At 46.4% G+C, this 23,453-nt stretch overlaps 1 protein-coding gene across 1 annotated transcript in view; it reads left to right on the top strand.

Annotated features, from left to right (window-relative positions):
- The first annotated feature begins 633 nt into the window (after window positions 1-633).
- The window catches only part of CORO2A (coronin 2A), a 44,299-nt gene continuing 21,479 nt past the window's right edge, over window positions 634-23,453 (top strand). The window contains exons 1-2 of the mRNA XM_071580094.1: window positions 634-666; window positions 22,240-22,440. Of these exons, the coding sequence (XP_071436195.1) occupies window positions 22,240-22,440 (201 nt within the window). The 5' untranslated portion in view covers window positions 634-666. The remainder of the gene's footprint in view (window positions 667-22,239; window positions 22,441-23,453) is intronic.

The raw sequence follows: 23,453 nt of genomic DNA, 5'->3' as shown, positions 1-23,453 counted from the left end.
TTCTAAGGGCACTTGCCATCAGTGAAGGCCCTGCAGCTTTGGGCCAGTATCTCTCTATCTGCTGAGGACTGCCAGAGGCTGCCAGCTAAGGCTGGCACGCTAAAACGTGTTGCAGGGCTCTATGCAGTGTTCAAGTGTTCAGGACCTGGTGGTCACTCTGAGGATATGGCACAGTGTGCCTGTCTCCTCAGAAGCTCTCTGAGCCAGTGCAAGGCCTAGGGGGACCCTCTCTGCAGGTGATGGCGAACTCCTGATGCTGTCAGGACGATCTTGCAGGATGAATATTCACCCAGCTTTCACCATGTGCCTCCAGGCACAGGCTCGGGGGATCTCCCTGCAGCGCGGATGCTGACGGTGAATGGCGATCGTCGGCCCGGCTCCCACGGCGGGCTAGGGAGCGCCGCCTGAGCAGCTCGCTGTGGTGGCGGAGGGGCTGTCCCTGTCACGGCAGCAGCACAAACCCCACGCTGCTCACAGCAGGTTGCGCTCCGGGGCCGGACCCGGGAGGGCGGTGCGCAGCCAGGGGCGGGGGGCACCCCAGCCCCTCCGGCACTCCCGGGCAGGGGCGCGGCTCGGGGGGCAGGGCCGGGGCGGGGACCGCGGGCGGGCCGGGCCGGGCTGGCGCGTCTCCGGAGCGCACGGGCAGAGCCCGGACGGAGCGGCAAGGTACGACACCGTGGGTGGGGTGCGGGGCTTGGGGCCGTGGCACGGACACCTGCCGCAGCCCGGGGCCTTGCGGAGCCCGGCGGGGCCGCGGAGCTGGGGGGGGGACGCCTGCCCTGCCCGCTCTGCGCCGGGGGTGCCGCAGCCCCCGCCGGCCCCACCCCGCTTTGTGCGGAGCTGCGGCCGCCGCCCGCAGCTGCGGGGGCACCGACGGGCGGGAGATACGGCGGCCGCGCAGTGCCGCGGGCCTCGGGCATCCCCCGGTGTGTGCGGGGGGAGCGGTATCGGGAGCGGGGCGTTCCCGCTGGCGGCAGTCGGGGCAGCGACTGCCGCCCTGCCCTCGGCGGGCAGGATTCTTTCTCCCCAGGAGCACCCTGCCCACGGGCTGTTCCTGCAGGGAGTTGCCGGCGGGATTTTGTGCGCAGAGGTGACGGACCGGCAGTCGGCCCGCGGCTGGAGCCCCTGGCCCGGGGTCTGCGGCCGGCCCGCCCCGCTGCGAGGTGCTGCCGGTGCGCGAAGCAACAGGGCTCCTCCCGCCCCGGGGCATCCCGCTGCCTGCCCGGGACGCTGCGCCTCCTGCCAGCCCTGCTTGCCGGTGCCACGGGTGGCACGATTTGTCATCTGTATAACTTTGCTTATTATATAGAGAGACGTCTCATGTGTGGCTGTGTGTGTGAGCGATTGAGTTTGACCTTTTTGCGTTGGAGTCACCGGGATTTTGCGTGCCTGTTCTCAGGGCAGGTCGCATCTTGCACAGATCGTGATGACAGCCAGGTAATGATTCTATGGTAGCAGCACCTCCTGCTGCCAGTTCCCCGTTTAGGGCAAACCCTTGAAGGGGTCTTACTTTCAGGGAACACAGCTTTGGAGGACTGCTTCCATGGGCCTGACTTTGATGCTGCAGCTCTGTCAGGGGCTAAGGCAGGCTGTTGCAAAGAGCAACAACAGCACTTTGTGGACAAGCCACTGATGGCCTGGGGAGGACAGCTATGTGTGGTGTCTTGATGGACATGATTGTTCACTCTACTGGGAGTGGTTCCCTCCTTGTCTTGCTCTGGAGTGTCCTCTCCTTGATTCCCACTCAACCCCGCCTCAGCGCTGTTCACTTACACCTTCTAGGAAGACGCCGTGTTTGCTGCAGTCCTTGTAAAGGGAATTTGCCTGGATAGGCTTACCCTCTTCTGGCCCCTTAGGTGCTCAAGAGAAGTGATTTCTGCAGAGGATTCGGAGAGCAGTTGTAAGAAAGTTGACTGCTGGTTGCCTTTTAAGCTTCCCAATGCAGACGCCCTAGTGGGTTAACAAAGGAGCAGCCTGTGTAGCCCTGCTGTTCCCTTCGTTCTCCCACTAGCTATGCACTCTTTGGAGAGCTCTGATCCTCCTGGTTTCATCAGAGATAGGGAGTGACTGATGGAGACACCGAGGAGTTCATATGTTGGTTGTGAGCATTTCAGGAAATTCTAGAGTTTTGGGAGGCAGGATAGGGGAGACCTGTAGCAACAAATCAAAGCCCATTATCTCTATAGAGCTGTCATAGACCTGGGAAACGTGAGACCCAGGCACTGGTGATGTTTGGACAAAGAGCCAGACAACAGACCATTCACTTAAGTGTTGGACTCAATGATCCTTGCAGGTCCCTACCAATTCAGAATATTCTGTGATTCTGTAATTCTGCTGCCTGCACCCCAGCTCTGCCCTAAGGTCCTCCTGACTGCTCTTCCTTTGAAGGAAAACAGCTCTGCATGAGTTGTTATCCAAGACCTGGAAAGAGAGAGACTGCTGCCCTCTGTGGCAGCTGCACCTGCCTGGCCAGCAGCGTTGCTCACCTCCATCCCACTGATCAGGCTGGTTGCTGGCTGATCTGTGCAGCAGGTGGATTTCCTGGTGGCAAGTCAGGGTGTCTCCAGATGTGGTGTGTTTTTCATTCTTTTTTCTACCTAGGTAATTTCTGCCTGTCTCTTGAGTATGTTGTTTGTTCTCTCTGAGCAGATGTCTTGCTCTGCAAACGTCAGTAATGGATAATATTCTTAATGTTTCTGTGTCTGCTACATTTGTCACTAGTTGGATAATAAATGGATATTCCGTTGCTTGACTATGTGGCAGTTTCTGTGAGTCTCTTTCTACTTTGGTTGGCACTGGACCATCTGCTGTGTCTGGAACGGGTTTGAGGTGCCTCTGTAAGGGCAACTTTCCCTGGCCTGTGGACTGTCTGGACTGCTAGATACTTGAATGCTGTGTGGGCTATGTTTTGGGGATCAGTACAGAACAGGTCCCTGTGCTGTGTGCTGCGGGTGCCCAGGCATTTCAGTGTTACAGAGACTTAGGGAGAGCACTGAAGGCTTTGGCAAATCCCAGAAGCAAAAGTGATGCTTTGGAGTAGAATATAGCTGCCTTGGAGACAAGCTATGGTAGATTTTGTGCATGACTTCAAAGGCTCCTCATAAATTTGGGTTAGTTTTCTGCTTCAGGTGTTTTTGTACTCCTTGGTCCACACTGAGTGCATAGCATGAAATCTTCATCCCACCCTGCTGGTATCCTGATTTCCCTGGCAGGGATTTTGATGGGGAAACTGTTGGGGGGTGGGTTGTCACAGGGTACGACAGAGACTTTCTGTGAAGAAACAGGGTGAAGAGAGACTGTCCCAGATAATTTCTCCACCATTCACTCTTGGCTAGTCTAAAGGGACTCAGCAGATTCTTAATGGCCAGAGCCTGTCCTCCATGCTCATAAATAAACCTTCTCCAAGAAAGTTTGTTTGAAGTGTTTGCTTCAACAAAACAAAACAAAACAACAACAACAACAAAAAACCAAACACAAGACCCCTCCACCTTATCTGAGTACTCTCTTCTACCAGCTGTAAACACTAGTTGTCTTTTTTGGCAATACAGTGGTAGTCAGTGTTACAGTTGGCTGGTGGGCTGCTGTGTGGGAGGCTGCTGAGAACCTTGCTGCTAAACCTCCTGCTCAGAGCCAAGAGGACCTGTAGACCCATTCTTCATGAGCCTGGATAGCAGCTGTGCTTTGAAACACCTGGATATGGCTGCCTCTTGATGCACAACTGTTGCCTTAAGTTTTTATATTTGTAGATTTTTATATAGCTGTATAGTTTCTCACACTTAAGGTAGCAGTTAACAGTTTCTAAACACCTTTCTCATGGTCTGTGTCACATTCTTGAAATTCTGTTTAACAGTCTTTTCAAGGACAAGATTTCAGCAAGGATATTTTGTTTGGGACACATGCACCTGGAAGATATGATTGTAGTGAAAACAAGATGGAGGGCACAGAACTCTTGGAGAGGCTCTGCTGGGGCAGTTCTGGGGGTGGTACCAAGGCAAATGATTTTTTGGGTTGGATATACCCATTAGATATGATAGGTAATGTATTTAGTTTGTAAGAACTCCGCACTGGGTGTGCGCCTATGTACTCTGTGCACCTGAAAGTTTTCACTGAAGAACTGCTCTCTACTTTATCTATACGAACATTGTTTGGAAAGTTATTTTTTCATTCCATTTTAGGCAACAACAGGAACACAGACAGTCTAGTGTCTTGCTCTCATGGCAAGAAGACACCAGAGCAATAATGCAGCGAGTTGTTTCACATGTAGTCATTATTCGTATTCTTGTAAGTGCACTTTAAACTGCTCTGAGTGTGGAGAGCTGACTGAGGCAAGCAGCCTGCAGCACATAGCAATTATGCTGACGCGCCTTCTGCCTCTCTGCAGGAGAAACAGGAAAGACCTTTGGATCATCCAGGAGGCTGGATATGGGCTGAGGGGATCTGACACTCACAGGGCTATGCTGACTTGTAAGTAGAAGCCAGACTGGCCTAGTATTTCCAGGGATTTCCCCTCTGTGGTATTACAGGCTTGCCAGCAATTCCCCACATTGAAAATACATCCTGCAGGGCTCTGTTAGGGTAATGCTGATGCTTACTATTTCCAAAACATTTTGAAATTCACTAATAGGACTTTCTGACCCTCAGCCAAACAAAACTCTTTCTAAAGCTCAGAGACATGCTGATGCCAATGCTAGGACCCATGATAGTGTTCAGCTCCAAGCCCTGTTCTCTCTTCCTCTGCTGACTTGTTCCCTGCTCTGTTTCACAGAGTTTCAAAGTTCCAGAGCAGTGCCCAAAGTTTGGTGTCTTTTTCCCTCTTTCTTCCAGGCATCCTTTGTGGCTCTGGTTTGTGCCAGATTTGCTTTCCGGTCTGTTGAGTTGCTGTGCTCTTTAGCTCTGTGCCAGGAAACATGGACATTCCTATCTTCAGAGAGGAGGTCTTCTGCAACAGATGACTCTGCTCTGCTTCTTTCCCACTGTGGGACAAAGTCACCTAGAAAAATGATAAGGAAGACAAAGGAGCAGAAACTCCCAGCAACTGTGGTATTTTTATCACTGAGGTTAAAACAAAGTCCATGGAAACTGATTAGATAACTTATAGCAAGGCAGGAGAGGCCAAACTCTATCTTGTTCTTCCTCCTGCAGTTCTGGAAGCTGTGGTTAAACCAGAGAGGAGGCAATGCTGGGAGAGAGCTTCTTCCAGGAAAAGATGAGTTGGGCAAGGCTGTGCATAGTAGGGTTGCACTAGTAAAGGAAATATAAGCCTATTGGCTCCAGCTTGTATGTGGAGTACAGCAGGGACAGTCAGAAAAAATGTGCAGGGAGGAGCCAAGGCAAGTAATGGGCTTACTCCCAAGAGCAGAAATTAGTCAGTCCTTGCTCTATAATATAGCAAGATTTAAGCTTTCCTTGCAGAGTGCCTCTGTGGAGGGATAGTCAGAAAGCTCTGGATCCCACCCTGGACTTTCTGGGAATTAATGGCAGGGTGCATGAGTAGTGTTTGGTGGACAAATGCCTTTTTCTCAGATGTGGCTCCCTCCCAGGGCTTGGATATGGATATGGTGCAGCAAGCAAATGAGAGCATGTGCAAGTGCAGGAGTGAGAGCAGTGGATCTCTCCTGATGCTGAGTGTCCTACTCTAGCCTCATCTGTGTCTTGTTTAGCCAGGGAGTGTTTGCACATAGGACATTTGCCAATCTGCCAAAAGGCCCCTTGAGGTAGTGCTGTCCCTGAATTCCACCCAGTGTCATTGTCACACCATTGATCTGTGTTGAATCCTATAGCACCATTGCTTTTCTCCCGTCAGGTTTCTGTGGAGTTTGGCTTTCGGGGCTGCAGAAAGTTTGGCTCTGCCAGTGCTGTTCAGCTCTCAGCCACCTTCCACACAGTTATATGTGAGATTATTTAAAATGCATTATTTAAACTGGTGTTTCAGTGTTTTCCCTGAGCAAGAATACATAAATCTTGAAAAATGTAAAACATACTGCCTTAGAAAAGTGTAGCTACCATTTTGGCTGAATTGCTGGCACAGTTGCAGTGCTCCTTTCTAAGAAACCTCACACTGATATTGTTAGGAATACTGCGTGTAACTTGAATGATGCTAAGAAAGACCAATCTTCCTTGTCATCCTCTGGTTTCCTCCATTCTATCTGGTTCCTAAAAGGAGCCTGTGCTGGCAACAAAATTGAAGGGTAATAGGCACAGAGAACCTAGGCAGCTCTTTAATTGAAACAGACAAACAGAAAAAGTCAGAGGTTGTCTTGCTAACATCTACTTAAATGTAATTAGTTCACATTATTTTTCTCTGCCATTTTCTCTAATTTAATTTGAATACTAAAACACACACATAGAGGAACAAAACCAAAATCAGAATAGCATTACTCCAAGTTCCTGCTCTTGTAATATTCATCCCTTTCTATGTGCAGAGACTCTTTTCCTTACAGTCAGGGAGGATGAGAATCTCTCTTTTGACCCCTCCTTCCTCTGATCATGACTCTGGTTCATGTTTCTCTTTGAATCTGAAAATGTCTTAATGTCATTAAGTGATGCCTGAGTCTTAATTGAAAAGATTGATTTTGCTAATGATAACCTGGTATCAAACAGCTACCATAGAAATCAATGAGAATTCAGTGTCTCACAGTTTTAAAAATCATGGCACTTATTTAAAGGTTTAATAGACATTGAAGGGCTTGACTTTACAGCCCCTTTGCATCTATTTGAGGCTCATGGGCCCTGCCATACATACCTGTACAGTAGCTACAGGTGTGATGCACCCTGCCGGGCAAACCAAATCTTGGAGCAGAACAATCCATTCCCTCAATGAGGTTTTCATAGGTAAAAGCTCAAGTGGAAAGTTGACACTTCCATCTTTCTTAGTGTATTTTGTTGAACTGGGTCCCATGGAGTTGAAAAGATCAGAAACCTCTTTTGTCTTTACAGGTAATGGATTCTTCAGTCTGGCTGACAAACCAGAATAAGAGTCATTAGCTAGAAGTTATTACTTGGCAAAATAATAAGGAAGTTGTGTTTTTAGCAGCAAAGAGGAGGAATCATGGAAAGAGCTTCCCAGGATAATGCATTGGTAGAAACTTAAGCAGTATGATCTTGTAAATCAGAGAATCACAGAATATTCTGAAGCTGGAAGAGACCCACGAGGATCATCGAGTCCAGCTCTTAAATTAGTGGGCAATGTAATTCAGTGCAGACAGCAGTGTTCTCTGGAAGTAGGTTACATCTCTCAGCCTGCCATTTAAAAAACAGCAGCTACTTGGCATCCTGCAGGAATTTCCTTCCTGAGCTTGTTGCCCCTAGAGCATCCCATCTCATCATAGTGGAGAGCATACACTTCTCTCTCCATGCTTTCAAGCATGTTGTGCTGGCCTTTGCCTTTACACCCCCAAGGTATATTCTTGTTCCCCAAAAATAATAGCTGACTGTCTCTCCTGAGTTTTGTTTTACAGTTGCTGGAGGGTTGACAGTTTGAAGGCAGGAGTCCTCTGAGCCACTTCGGTTATTGTCTCTAAGTACAGAAGAACTTCACCTCCTATGTTCACTGGAGATCTGGAGAGGGAGGGGTAGGTGACTCATCCTCATGGAGGTGGAGCACTGTGTAGGACCAATAGTTGCCTTTGCAGTCTGTGTGTATTGACTGACTGGAGACACAATTATTAGCCGGACAGAGGCTTAGAAGGATGGTTTGCTCTGCCTTTGGAGATTTTCAGAGTTCACATGGACAAGGCCCTGAGAAACCACCTGACTTAGAGGCTGATCCTTCTTTGAAGTTTGTGTTATGGACCTCGGAGGCCCCTTCCAGCCTAAATTTGCCTGTGATTCTGTCATGGTATTAGAAGCAAAAACCTGGTAATGACATTAGGAATGAAAGTTTCAAGGAGTTAAACCAAGGAAACCCGTAGCTGCAGTCCACCTGGAAAGTCTGCCTTGGTCCCTATGTCCCATCTTTCTTCCCAACACTCATGATGAATGTTGAACTTGGATGAGTGATAAGAATTCTTAACTTCCTGCTGCAGCACACATATCTGCTTTATGGGTTCATTCACTGAATTGAGGCAAAATATCAAAGAACATAATTTCATATATTGTCATCATCTGTGAGGTTTCAAAAAACCCCATTTCATTAAAGCTCATCTTCTGTTAGCTTGGGGAATCTTTGTGTTGAGTGCTTTGTTTTGGTGTCCAACCCTCTGTGGGCTGTTAGTAGAACAGTACTTCTTAAGCTTAATTGAGAATAGGTGTTTGATATGTAAAAAGGGAACTGAAGTGACAATTTCTCTACTTTGTTTCAATTTTGGGACACTGGGAGAACCAATCATTATCTTGTGTATGGTTTTTGTGTATTTCAGAAGAGCTTTACAGTGTCTAATGTGTTCTTCCTTCCTGGATAGCATGACTTGCAACATGAACTTCTCTGTGACTTCATGACAGCTCATCTTAAGAATAATCCCCCCCCCCAACAACAACAACAACAACAACAACAACAACAACAACAACCACCACCACCACCACCCAGTATTTGTACTCTAATTTCTGTGTGTCTTATAGTCCAACTCAGTTGTGTGACTTTGAAAGATTAACGGCACAGATGCCATACATGGCACTAGAAGTATTTTGCAAACCTTTTATTGTTAAGGAGTTCTGCTTCTACTATTGCCACTGGCCACTGCCAGTACAGACAGATGACTGCACAGATGACTGTCTTCATCAGGAAGTCTGGAAATCTGCAAGTATCTTCAACTCCTGCAGAAAAGCAAGTCTTCCCCCAGAAACTCAGGTCTTTATTTTGAGGTCTTTTTATAAACCTTCCCTTTTCTTTACTTCCATATCTGCCTGTGTCATAACCTGCTGTCTTGCCTATGCCTGGAGTTCCCTGGCGTGATGGGGTCATGGAGGGCAGCGATGCCCTCAAACCTGTTGTGGGACTCTTCCACTTGCTGTCATCTCTGGCCGAGCTCTGGCACTTACTCTCCTCTGGCTCTGAGCAGTCTTCAGAAGTTTCCTGGAGCCTGAAGAATCTCTGGTACTGGAAAGCCCGTAGACACAGGTGAAATTTCATGAATGCATAAAAGATATCCAGAGAAAACTGCATATTCAGTCAGTTGCAATGAGACCCAGTGTATCTTACCCTGTGCTTTTCTTCTCACCCTTCTTCACACAGACAGTCTTTGTTTTTATTGCCTAAGGCATGGAAATAGCATCCCAAGCTGCCTGGCCTGCATTGTGTCAGGAGTTCAAAATGCTGCTTTAATTAATGGCCAGACTTAAGTGCTTTCTTTTTTTTTTTCTTTTTTTTTTTGTTTTCCTTTGTCCTCCTTTCTACTGCATGGTGGAAAGATCAAATACTGTCTGGATATCTATACAGTACAACTGTGTTTTGAGTGCCTCATGCAATACCAGCTTTCTGCAGCTCATTTAGGACCTGGTAGTGTAGAAGGGAATGCAGACTGACAACTGTTCAGCTTGGAAAAAGAATGCCTGAAAAGGGATATGACATTTGGCTTTTGACATATGGGAGTATGATGGGATGGAGAGTTCAGGTAGGGAGTGATTGTTCCTCTGTTTATCATTGCCCAGGAAGTACAGGATGCAGATAAACAGTGGAACTCATTGACACAGGATGTTGGCGATGTGGTTCAAGAAAAGCCATTAGATGAATCTGCAGGCAGAAAATCCATTCAGGCTGGTTAAACAGACAGATAAGCCTTTGGCTCAAAAAGTCTGTGGGGCATAGATGCCCAGAGCTGACTCAAAGGCATAGAAAAACCTCAGTTTGTTGGTGTGGAATCAGCTGTGCTGGCGAAATAGGCTGGCATGGAAAGTAGCAGTGGTAGAAAGATACAGAGTGAGCCTGTAGCAGGGAGCTCTGCCAAAAGTGCTCCCCAGTTGGAAGGGTTAAAGAGAGGGCTGGTGCAGTGGGACAAAGCTGGAAAGTGATGAAGAATCCTACTGGAGGAGATGTGTAAAGAGGCTGGCAGAAATGAAGTATGTAGTAAATAAACTAGTAACATATGACAGAGGTTGATCTTCATTGCTAGAAGGTGTGATGATGGAGAGGTGTGAAGAATAAGACTGGTCACAGAGGAGAGCAGTGTTGCTGAACAGAATGATCAGAGACTGAGGAACACCTAAAAACAGCATAAGTGTGTAATACTTGGAGAAGAGAAGGTAATGAAAATAGTCTATACGATGACAAGCGAGGCTGAAAGTCAAACAGATAGGCATGTCTATGGAAAAGTGGGCAGCAGCTGACCTCACCTCTATTACTACAACAACATCTATAATGCAAGAAAAGTAGATCCATGTCATGAAAGAGGTGGTATCAGGACCTTTCATATCCACAGGCATTTTGGATGTTTTATTTTGACTCACCTGGTCCCATTAGCAGATGGAGTGCACTGGTTTCTGATTGTGGAGTGATTTTAGTTTCATCTGGAAGTAATCCTATCTGTGTGCTCCAAGATGACTTTGCAAAGTAAACCGGGGTGCAGTGAATGGCAGCAATGAGGAGGTTTGCTCCAAACTCATGCTCCTAGTCTGAACTAAATACTACTTCTGTGCTTGCATTGATAAATTCGTTTCAGAGTGATGGCACTAGTTTCTCAGAAACTGCATTTGCCAAGCCCAGTGGGTGAATGATTGGGCACAGAATCTCATTTCCCTGGCAGGAAAAGCACAAAGTCCTCCCACTTAGCATCAATCAAAGCCAGACGGAAAACTAAAGAGTAAACTGAACTCTGCTCTAAATGGTGAATTGATTATAAAACTTGTGATGTATGTGTACCATGTATCACAGTGGAGTAACATCAGGCTGGTGACTGTTGCCAGTGGGGTTCCACAGGGCTCTGTCTTGGGCCCTGTGCTCTTCAGCATCTTAATAAATGACTTGGACACAGGACTGGAAGGGATACTAAGTAAGTTTCCTGATGACACTAAATTAGGAGGAGAGAACTTGATAAATTAGAGGGCTGAGAAATCATCAACTCCATGAAGTTAAACAAGGGCAGGTGCTGGATTCTGCACTGGGGATGGAGCAGTGTGTATAGGTTGTGTTTAGAGGTTAGTGGATGAGAGGCTGGAGAGCAGCTCTGCAAAACGGGACCGGGGGGTCCTGGTTGACAGCAAGTTGTATATGAGTCAGCAGTGCCCTGGCAGCCAGAAGGGCCAACCATGTCCTGGGGGGCATCAGGCAAAGTATCACCAGCCGGTCGAGGGAGGGGATTGTACTGCTCTGCTCTGCACTGGGGCAGCCTCACCTTGAATATTGTGTGCTGTTTTGGGGACCACGATATCAAAAAAGATATGAAGCTATTAGAGAGTGTCCAAAGGAGTGCTATGAAGATGATGAAGGGTCTGGAGAAGAGTGAAGGATATTACGAGGAGTGGCTGAGATGACTTGGTCTGTTCAGCCTGGAGAAGAGGTGACTCAGGAGAGACCTCACTGCAGTCTACAAACTTTCTCATGAGAGGAAGTGGAAAGAGGCAGGCACCAATCTTTTCATTCTCAGGACCAGTGACAGGGCTTGAGGAAACAATATGAAGCTGGTTTCAAGGTGATTTAGGTTGGATATCAGGAAAAGGTTTTTCATCCAGAGGGTAGTTGAGGGCAGGAACAAGCTACCCAGGGAAGTAGTTATTGCACCAAGCCTGCCAGAGTTCAGGAAGCATTTGGACAACACTTGCAGGCACATCATGTAATTCTTGGGGTGTCCTATGCAGGGCCAGGAATTGCACTTGATGATCCTGATGGGTCCCTTCCAGCTCAGGATATTCTGTGATTCTGTGATGTGGCAGAAGAAAGCATTGGCTGTTGTGTCTGTAACACCTGCCTTTGCCAGACTCTCTTGCTGTTTTGTCATGTGTCAGATAAGTGGCACCTGCTGTTATAGAACTCAAAAATGTATCAGGAGTTTTCTGGAGAACAAAGAGATGTCAATTCTTATTTAATCAGCCACTCAAAGAAAAAAGCCTCAACTGGAATAATAAGGCAATTCCATACTGCATGGGTGTGGGAGAGTTTCCCACACTTCTCTTTTGTGTGGGCCCCTACCTGTTTTTTGTATGCAGATGATGTTCAAGAGAGGTGGGAGAACTCTTCAGTTACAGCTTCAGAGAATACTTCTGATGCTGCACCTGCCACCTTTCAAGGCACAAAGTCCTGCTGTCATTGCTCCCAGAAGGACAGGGAACATTTCTCTTTAATTCCGGCTTATGACTGAGAAACTCACAGCTGATTCCTCTGTGGTAGTAGATTCCTGTGTCTTTTGCTGTCAAACCCATTTACTAACAGCAGAATACAGCTCCTGAAAGGGCAATTACAGAGCCATACTCTCCTTGGCACAGACAGTGTAACAAGGAGAAAAGAACGCAAGCTGCAGATGGAGGGAAATAGGTCAGACATCAGAGAAAGCTGCATCCCCAAGCAGCCTGTACATGCCTGAGACTAGACAGGTGGAGGCCATCATCATTGGGGATTTTGCAGGCTCCACATTTGCCCTGATTTAGAGCTATGAGAATACTGACTGAAGCTGGACTAGGTACTGCCAGCGGGGGAGTCTCCTATACTGTGCCCTTGCATCTATGCTTGTGCTTTCCTGCCCAGACCAGGCAGAGTCTGGTCAGTGCCTCCCAGCTCATTAAGCAGTTTCCATTTTCACCTGGTTGATCTGCTTCTATTTTCTCAAGCAGCTTCAGAGATGAGTTCCAGGCTTGGTCTCACTGGCCAGGTTCTCATCATATCCTTGCAAGCATTCTGCCCTGTGGCCTGGTTAGTGCATAAAGCTTCCATCATGAAGGGGTGCAGTTATACTACCTCACATTAGATGCAAGGGCTTTATCTTGAGACATTCAAGTGAAGTGCGGAACCTCCAAACCTTCACAGAACTCAGGAGAAACATCTGCACTTAGGTTATTTCCATTGCCTCACCATCCTGCTGGCCACTTAAGATTTCCTAACATATCTGTGTTCTGGTGATGGCCACAACTTCTCAAGTAGGCAGTAGAGTTTTGAGGTTGAGAAATCTGGCTAGCTCATTGGATCCCACTTGGACTCCTGTGGAAAAGTAACCAAGATCATGGGATTCCCTGAATGTGGACAGTCTCCTTTAACCAGTGGTGCTCAGTTTGCTGCAAGGAAAGCCTTTTGTACCGTAGCCTTTCAAAAAGATAACTGCCCTGCTAGATGTCTGTGGGCATGCTTAGTTCTCACAATATAGAGCAGTGGGACCAAGAGTTTGATCTCCCCAAACAACCTGGCAGGTTACTAAGACCCTGCTCCTTCTTTTCAATGGGGAGCTGAGCTTTGGTTCCTGAAACTCAGGTTGGTCTTGAATAGCAGGAAGCTTCTTTCTGTAAAATAGGAGAGCAAAAGCATGGTGTTCTAGTTTCAGAAGAAACTGCTGAGCTTGTGGAGTATCTGATGATGAGTTTTTCAAGGCTGCCTTTCTGACAATAAATGTGGGAATGTCTCTGAAAGTTTGTGCACTTTACTGCTTGCTTTTAAGACTTGAGTTTTTGCAGGGGTGGGGGGCAGAGTAGGCTTTCAGTTTTTATTGGTCTTTGAACCAGTGTTGTTGCTTCTCTTTTGTAATGAAGCAGGATCTTGCCAGCATATAAAAGCTCTGTAAGGTGGAATTTGCCCTCTTATTGAATTCAGAAGCACATTAGTACTGACAAGGAAGTTGATAAGCAATAATATTTTCTTTGCTGCCCAGGTAACCAGCAGAGTGAAAGAGGGTATTGTCTCTGGAGAATGCAGGCAAGTTGGTTTTATCTTTCTATACACAGGCTATCTTGGAGAGCTGGAGGTGAACCAGAGGAAGGAGGGGCTTACTCTCCAAAGAGGCTGGGGTTGCCTCATCCTCTGCTTCAGTTATACTGCCTCTGTCCCTTTCTGGGAGCTCTGGTAAGCCTATTGAAACTGAGCTGAGTTTTGGGATCATTTTGGGTTTTCCTAGTCTTTCACACTCTGCTGACCAACTAGGATATTTTTTAAAGGCCATGTTGACTGACATGTTTGTGTCCTCAACTCATGATCTTTCTTGTCAGAACTTGTAGAATATAGGCACCCCATGAAGCAGACAAGGGATTGGTGAAGGGAGAGAAAAAGGTGTTTCCACCGAGTATGGGATCAGCCTTGGAGGATTCTCTTGTCTCTCCTGAGATGTACAAACTGACTTTGCACTGACTGAACACAAGAATCTTCACACTCACTGAAGGGTGGGCTATTCACTTCAGCTTTATTTCTAGATGATGTTTCCTTCAAATATTAATGAATGCACTTCTTCTGTGACTGGGGGTGTTTGGGGTGTTCCACTCCCTGTTCCAAAGTGAAAGATGTGAACCTTCAGAAAGCAGATCTTCAGGAGCTATTGGCAGCACAGTTACAGTGATGGTGCTACAGGTGCCTCAGGCTCTCTTGCTCCAGGGTGAACCAGTTAAGTTGCTCATGGAGAGAGCAATGCTTGTCTGGCTCCAGGGGGCTGCACTGAATCAGGGGCAGAAGTTGACATCCATCTTCACAAAATACAGTCTTGGCTTCTTCACCAGGTCAGGTGCCAGGAGAGTCTGAACCTCTTGGGAGCTACCTGAAGCTGTGGTCTCTGCCAGTTCTGTCTTTTCTTTCTTCACTGCTCCTCGCCATTGCTGCTGGCTGTGCCTAGGATGGCCTGGTTAAAAATAACCTGGCTGAGCTGTTTTTGTGAGGCATGTGCTCCTTTGTCCATCTCCCTGCTGTGCCAGCATGACAGAAGAGCAAAGCCTTAGAGAAATACCAGGTGGTGGGGATATAGCAGGAGCATGAACAGGTGTCACCTTCAGAGAGTTATGCTGGAACTCATTTGGCATTGCTGTCTGCCTTGGGGAGTGCACTGTGGTTTCAAATTGTGACTGAATACAACTACAGTTGGAAGGCTCATCTAGGATGGCCACTGGATTTTTAGTCTCAATCTTGTCTTGGGGGGAGTGGCCTTGTTTCACTCACTCCTGGCAGCCCTAGCCTGCCCCTGGTTATATGTGCTTAAAATTATTTTGAGGTCCACATTAAAGGACAAGAGGGGCTGCTGTGTCTGCTCAGAGAAGGGTATTGACCTTGGTGCTTTGTGGATGAGAAAATCAACGCATTATTTTAATCTTGAGTGACTCCTTCACCTTCCTACTTCACGTCCACTGCACTTGTGCAATGTTTATATTAGAGCTGTTTTTTCACAGCCAGCTTTCCAGGGCACCATATTTAAGTATCCTTGCTGTGCTGGAGAATTGCAAATATTTTGGAGTATTATTCAGAGCTGGGTTTTCTGATGAAAGATAACACATCTCTAGAATATGTTCTTCTTTGAGATTTTGCTCACTGTTGTCATTTTGTCCCCCATCACCTCTGCAGATCCTATTCCTTTTGCACCAACAGCATGTCCTTCCTAAGGTACCACTAGCCTTCATGTTGTAGTGCTGAAATGAGGTGACAGAAGCAGTTCCCACAGCTCCTGGTGGGATGCCACAAGATGGGACCTTTGTGCTTTTGACAAGGACAAATACTCAAACTTTTGTTACTGATGGACAAAGTGCCTCTTTCCATCACCTACTCTGCCTTTGAAAATACAGAGATTTGAGCACATGACTGATGCTTGGTTTGGTGAAGGCTCTTCGCCTATACTCCCACATTAGGGAATGGTAGAGGCAGCTCTAGAGCGCAGGAGAAGGATGTGGTGTGTGTGTGCAGTGTGGCTGGTGAGGCCGCATCGTCCCTCTCGGGAAGGGCAGGCTGCAGGCTGTGAGTTGCTGCTTTTGGGGAGTGGCACGGGTGTGTTTCCTAAAGCCGACTGAAACCTTAGTCTGAGCTCTCTTAATCTGAGCCTCGGAACGATGGATGTGGATCCTTATGGAACAAAAGGCAAAGAAAGGCAATTGATAAATTCGAGGACCATCGCAGGATGGCTGATTTAAAAGGCTGATTCCCAGCTGGCAGATTTAAAATGCTTCCAGCGTTGGTCGCAGATAGGGTTGGTTTTTTTCAAGGATATGCCTCTGAGCAGCTGTAAAAAGGTCCTGCTGCCTGAAAGAAAGGCGCGTTGAAAGGTTTTTATTTGCTACTGTGAATTGATTGGAGTACAGATGCTTTGGAAGACGTGCTGCATTATTCATGCGGTAGATAGCGTTGCTAAAAGCTAATGCACAGCCTGGAGGCTGCGAGGAGTGGTACAGTCCTTTGTGTGCTTTTGTTTATTCTCTAGAGAGTCTGGACTGCTCTTAAGCCTTTTTTTATTTTGAATACTGAGATTGATAAAGCAAATCGAGGAATGCAACATCACTTAGTTAATGGCTCTCCACCTCCTATTTTGTTTACAAATTATTCCCATTTTTTCTTTTTTTTTTTTTTTAATGCATTATTCAAACAGAACTGCTTGGTAGGCTGGTTCTGTTTGAAGGACTTCACCAGTAATTCAGTTTTCATATGGCACTAACTTAAACTGCTTCCCTGTCGAGGCTCAGGTGTCTGCAGTAACTGTCCCACTTTGGATTCTCTATTAATCCATATTCAGTAGCCTTACCCATGAGATTCCTGCTGTTTTGCATGGATGCTGGGGCACCCACCACCAGCAGCAGGGCTGTGGGACACAGTTCCTGTTTCTGCGCTCTGGCTGCAGTGGGAGGACCTCACACAGGGTTCAGGGTGCCAGGCTCTCATATACAGGGCCCTGTTTTTGTGTGATGAGGCAAAACTTCAGCACGTGTGCTCGTGACTGGGCTGCCTGAGATCCTCCTCTGAGCTGCTTGCAGGGTGTGCTTCTTGCCAAAGCTTTAAATTATACTGCAAACCCTGGACTTAAAGCTGGGAAATGTGTTTCCTGCTTGCACTGCATCTGGTGAGAAGACCTTGCTGGACTCAGCTTGTCAGACCTTGTTTCCTGAACTAACTACAGTCAGTTAGTTAACCTAGATGTAGAGACTGGCTGTAGTTGACACTAGTCTGGGGATGCAGTGTATGAAAAGCCAGCCTGGGAACATGTCTTTTCCTTTAGCTCCCTTCACTCTCTGTTAGCAGCTGGCTGTCAAGACTGTGGTCTAGTGGTTAGGTTGTGTGGGGACTCTGAACTGATAAACCTCACTTCCAAGGCAGTATCTTTGTTGGAAGGAGTTTGCTTGTCAGACTATAGTTGTGGAAAAGACTACATGCACCCTACATTAGGTGAACCAAGAGGTGAAAACCACCATGTCTGTATTGATTATTACTCATGAAACAATAAACCTGTAGCCTCTGAGCTTGTATTATTGTTTGAGATGACATATGTAGATCGTATTTAAAGCACTGGGTTGCTGTATAATCTTGTGGTCTGGTTGACTTTGGATCCAAAGGAATTTATTACTGATAATTTCTCCTTGATAATGTTATAGCACAGAAGTGGAATTTTTATGGCTAGGTGTGTCCAGGGGTGTGGGACCTACTCACTTGGAGATATGCGTTGGAGAGTGTCCATGGTTTGGAGGGGAGCCCAGCTTAAGCAAAAAGGCTCACAAACCATTTGGTGTGGTAGGTTTGAGACCAGAAACGAAATGGTCTGGGCTTATTTGGCACCTGACTGAGGAGGCTGGTGTCTGGTGATGAATGTCTGAAGGCTCAGCGTTTGCCTTCAGCCTTGTCTTTTTGAGGGAGTATTCATGTTGTGAAACTTTGAAGGTCAAAGCATATGGGTGGACTTTTGAGAAAAAGTGCAAACCTGAGAACAACAGATTAGTAAAAAATGTTGCCTGGAGGAGGGTTGGAGTCAGCAAGCCAACTTGTATGTAACATGGCTGTAGCAAATGGACATACTGGGGCAAGTGAAATGCCTGGTACAGGGCACCAGGGCCATATGATATAGCTGCTGTGAGCATATGCCCTTGCACAGGACTGTGCTCCTGGGTGCAGGGGAACAACTGGCCAAGGGCAACAGTCCGACAGGCTGGACTCAAAAGGTGTAAGACACATTGTAATCGAATGGGCAGGAATGCATAAATGTTCCAGAGATAGTGTTTTCTAGGAGCTGTTCCCAATCCCTTCCCAGCACTGACAGTGTTGTCTTCTGAGCTGTAAAGTGTGACCTCTAATTGCTCTCCGGATTTCTAGAGCTATTGGTTTTCATGTACTGCGAGACACAGACACTTTTACTGATCCTGTTACTACCACTGGGCTTTCCAGGCCTTTTTATGTGGGCATACACTTTCAGTGGAAGCTAAACCCTGTAATTATATTAATACAATCATACCCAGTATTGCTGGTCCCACTTGGCATGCAGAAAATAATTCAAAAGGGGTACTTGCCACAGGGGAAAAGTTGAAGATGCTATTCATCCCATCTTGCCTGTAGAGAATCATGTCTAATGTAGGACCATTTGTTAGTGTGCAGAGCAAAACCCAGTGTATGCAGGAGTGTGAGACAGCCTGTCCTGCAGAATGCTGCCAGGTTGCACAATGCTGTCAGTCTGATTTTCTACACTAGGAGCTCTGGGCTGTTGCTCCAGATCTCCTGTTATAGGCGAGACAGGAGGTCTCCTGCTGCAGATAAGACTTTCTGTGAGTGATCTGCTAATGATACAGATATTTGCTGTGCTGGACCTGGAACAGGCTTGTGCATTGGCAAAACCTGCTCCCAGAACCCCAGGAGAATAAAAGCCTGGAGATCCTGAAGAACTTGTACCCCTTGGGTGCTGTTATGAAAAACAAGCAGTTTTCTGTCCTACATGCAGTCCAATCTGGGGACCCCAGTGTGTACGAGGATACTGGTTGCTTAACCAGTGAGTTGGCATCTGTTTTGGCATCTCTGTGATCAGCTCAGCAGTGCAGTGCTGTCTGGCAGGGGCCAGAGCTTCCACCCACATTGGGTTCTTAGAGGGGCAAATGCAGAGCCCTTCCCAAACTTGGGTAAATTACCCTGCAAACAAACAACAAGAGGATGAGTGGGAGTTTGTTCTACAGTGAGGCAGGTGATGTTAAGCAGTGCTCATGGCAGATATGTAGGGGAGCTGTCAGTTAGTGTGGGCTGCAGGACACGTGAAGAACTGTCCGACATTGGGCAATTAACAGGTTGTCTCTGAGGATTCTTCAGAGGGTAGAGAAGATTTCTGAGCTCTAGACAGAAGCTTGAGCTTCTCTATAAGAGTATATGAAAACAAAAAGTGGAAGACATGGAAGAAATAATCAGATGAAAGAGGCAGCACAAGCATGGCAAAACCCATCTTGTCACCATACCGATTTCCATACTGATTTCATGTTGGAGAGGATGGTGAACCCAATGGAGGTGGGATCATTTATCTTGACTTTAGAAAAATATTCAGTGTTGTCCCACACAGTTAAGATAAGGGAATATGCACTATATATATCTGTCCATGGTCAGATAAATGTAGATTCGGTAAGAGAATTATAGAGCTTACATGACAGTATATTACATGAGAGGTCTATTGAGAAGAGTTTTGCAGGGTTCTTCCTGACACCTGATGCTTTTTGGTATTTTTAGTAGCAATTAGGACAAAGGAATAAATAATAAACAGGAAACCAGAAGGAGCAGAAAGCCTTCAGACTGACAGGGCTTTGGTTTGAAATTGCCTTGATGAGACCAAGTACTGGTATGGGAAAATTAGGATGCAGTTCAGTAGTAAGAGGTTCAGGTCTTCAGGTGATGCAGTACCGTCAGATCCAGTGCAGTTCTGCAGAGAAGCATCCAGAGACTACAGTTCATTCCATTCTGAACTGGAATGTCCTCTGAATGCAGTGACATGCTGTAACAAGAAAGTGATAAATAGGAACAGCACAGTATCTGGCGAATTATAAAGGAAGCATCTGTTCATCCACATTAGTGAAATAGATGTACACCAGTTTTGGGTGCAACTGCTTTGGTAAAATGCAGATGAACCAAAGAGAACAGAGGCAAGGAGGACAAATTCATCAGTTGCTGAGAAAACAGGTCTGACAGGAGAAAAACGAAGTAAAACCCAGAGAAGACTGGAAAGCTGCATGTCAGCTGTGGAGGAAATGTCAGTATCTTGGTGTGTGTTCCTGCTCTCAGTAGAAATGGTAATGCTATAGTTGCTCCTGTGTGCTTGGTGATTTCTTTCTGCGGAATAGCCTTGAACTTCCACACACCTGCTCGCAATTCAAGAGCAGTTTAGGTAGAAGTTCCTTGCACCCAGGCAATTAATTTCTTATTGTAAGAAGGAAGAGCTGCATGCAGACAACACAGTGATTTTTTTCCCCCTGATTTTTTTCCCCCTACGCTCTAAAGCTATAAGGAATGTGAAGTTTGAGAATGCTGCACCTCTGGGGCTGTTTGGGGAGCTAGGCAGTTGCAGATGACCTCAGCTTGCTTTCCACCTGTGAACATCCTTGCTTCCAAAATTAGCTTTCAGGATTGCTGCTTTCTTTTTCAAATAACTTCCATTTCTTTGTTTTTGTTTGGGATAGCTAGCTCACACTGTATCAAAGATCCTCTGCACCTAATGTTTTCTGCAGAACAAATTTAATCAGCTAAGAATATGGACAAATGTAGTGCTAACATAGGTAAAACATGCCAAGGTGAAAGAGGGCAATAAGTATTACTGCAAAAGCAACTGGTGAACTCCCAGAAATGATTGCACTTAGCTCACTGCCATTGAGTGCATGCATGCTTCCCTTCAACCATTTGCCCATGTGAGCGGTCTAAGCCTTACCATAACTCAGAATCTGCTTGGATGGGTTCCCTTGTCAAACTGGAGTATCACTGATCCAGCATCACTGATTATACCGTTCACTAAATATACATTGAAGATATTCATATGAGGCAAAACCATGTCCTCTTCCAGTCTTTGCCCATAGTTCCAGCTGATTGTGTGGGAGACTCTTTCACACATAACCTTCTTGCCTCATCTGCACTCTTTTTTTTGAGCAATAGAATCTTCTCACCACCTTCATCATGTGCCTTTTACTGCCTAAAACTTGTGGATAGGGCAGGATTCAATAGTCTTAATAGCCTTTTCTGACCAACACTGGTAATTTTCTATTTGAAAATAGCAGGTTGAGGGATGTGATTCTCTCAGTCTACTCTGCTCTTGTAAGACCTCGCCTAGAATACTCTGAACAGCTTTGTTGCCCCAAAATAAGGACATGAAACTGTTAGACCAAGAGGAGGGTCACAAAGTTCATAAGAGGACTAGAACACCTCGCCTGTGAAGATAGGCTGAGAAAGCTGGGGCTATGGAGACCTTATAGCAGCCTTCCAGTATCTGAAGGAGACCTACAAGACAGCTGGAGATGGACTCTTTGTCAGGAACTTTAGTGATAGGACAAGGAGTAATGGGTACAAACTGAAAGAGGGGAAACTTAGGTTAGATATATGGGAGCAATTCTTTCCTCTGAGGATTGTGACGAACTGAAGCAGGTGGCCCAGGGAGGTTGCCAATGCCCTAACCCTGGCAGTATTCAAGGCCAGATTGGATGGGGCCTTGAGCAACATGGTCTGGTGGGAGATGTCCCTGCCTATGGCAGGGAGGACAGAACGAGGTGGTGCGTAAGGTCACTTCCAACCCATGATTCCATGAAATCAGTTACATCAGTTTCTTTAAGCTTCACTATTCTTTATGGGAAGGGGTTCTTGTGTTTAGCATGCTTTATCTTCTCATTTAAACACCATTTAAAATGCTGTCAGAGGGCTGTAGGACAGTTTTAAATCATACATGCAGAACATAATTGTCAGTGGGAAAAACATTAACAGGTGACTGTAACTATTCCTATGATCAGTCAAATTTCTTTCTGCTGTTCATGTGAGCAAAATTTAGGCTCATTTTTGGTTCTAAACCACCTGACTACTAAACGAAGACTCTTTCATTCCCATTTTTTCAGGCTTTTCTCACTCAAGATGTTGTTATCTTTCATGCTTCCTGACTTCTTTCCTACCAGGATTCATCTCCTCTTTGACTTCCTGTCATCTGGCCCTGCCCCAGTGATAGGGACTGCTGGGCATGCACAGCCCAGCTGGCTGGTGATGGTGAGAGTTGTCATTTCTTCCCTGCACTCTCCTCTCTCTATCAGAGGTGTGCAGCAGGGTGCAGAGACAGGTTATGCCAAAGAGATGAAGGCAGCAGAGAAAACTGTGTCTGCCATTTCCTGGTTGAGGGTTGGCGTGAGCCGCCCAAAAGGGGAAGAGCGAGCCAGTGGTGGGGAGAGCTGCAAGCCTTGCCAGGGTGACCAGTTCTTATGTCACAGATGATTGTGTTTCTCCCTTTGCAGATGTCGTGGCACCCACCGTACCGCAGCTCCAAATTCCGCCATGTGTATGGCAAACCTGCCAGCAAGGAGAAGTGCTACGACTGCGTGCCCATCACCTGCAATGTCTACGACAACCACTTCTGTGCTGTGAACCCCAACTTCATTGCTGTGGTGACTGAGTGTGCAGGCGGTGGGACCTTCCTTGTCATTCCCATCAAGCAGGTGAGCTCTGCCAGGGTGAGCTGGCTCTGAAGAGCACATCAAGAGGCTGGAAGAGGGACAGGCCTCTTAGAGAGCTAGATTGCAGAGGATTTTCAGTTAATGCTGTTGCCAGAATTGCAAAATGGTGGAAGAGGCACCAGTTGCCCTGGCAGGTGATTCCTGAGATGTGTGTACTTACATGTCTTGCATTGTTGCTTGCAGATTTTTGACACCTTGCTTCATTTCATAACTCATTTGCCTTTCTTTTATGATTGTCAGGAACTGTGCTGTTTAGACATCTGTGTCCTGGGAGAAACTGCACATTAAAAAGTATTTAATGGATCCAAAGGGCAAAAACTGAAAGGTGCTTTAGTGGCATGGCTTCAGCTGTGAGAAAAGGAGAATATGGTATGATTTGCTCTACCTTCTCCTTTGTGAAAGAATGGAGACACAGTTATCAGGCAATGAAGCTCTTAAGCTTCAAGCATTGATGCTGTAAAAACTTCCCTTTCAGAAACAAATCCCAGCTTCATGAGTTTTGATGACTTAGGAGCTTCTGAGATGGGGAAGTTGGTGGTCTGATGTTTATTGCTTCAGAAAAATTAGGCATGCACTAATGTGGATTAGTTTCAATATGAGATTATGATCTCTCTGGAATCAGGGCAGAACAGATGAAAGGCAAAGTTCAGCCTTTAATTAAAAGTTAATTGATGGTGTTATTGCAATGCCACTTTTTCAAAACATATTTGCTAAGGATGAAAGTGAACTGGTTGTGCCTGAAGAACCTAACACAGTTCCTGGCCCTTCTGGACTTTGTTTATTCATTTCTTCAATGCTGGTGCTGTTCAGATACTGTCCTAGAATTAGCCACTACCCTGTTTTTCTTGACTGAGTCACTTCTGCCCCCTTGACCGTGGTCTGTTGAGGCTGAAGAACTTGTCTTTATGACAAAAATAAATCTATAAGCAGACATGTGTTTACTGTGGGATGTGGGGTGAGATAAAGCTCTTGAAAGTGTTGGCAAAAGTAACTGA

This window comes from Pithys albifrons, chromosome Z (assembly GCF_047495875.1).
Source record: "Pithys albifrons albifrons isolate INPA30051 chromosome Z, PitAlb_v1, whole genome shotgun sequence".
Taxonomy (NCBI): Eukaryota; Metazoa; Chordata; class Aves; order Passeriformes; family Thamnophilidae; genus Pithys; species Pithys albifrons.
The sequence above is the reverse complement of the archived record's forward strand: the minus strand, read 5'-3'. Positions and strand labels throughout refer to the sequence as shown.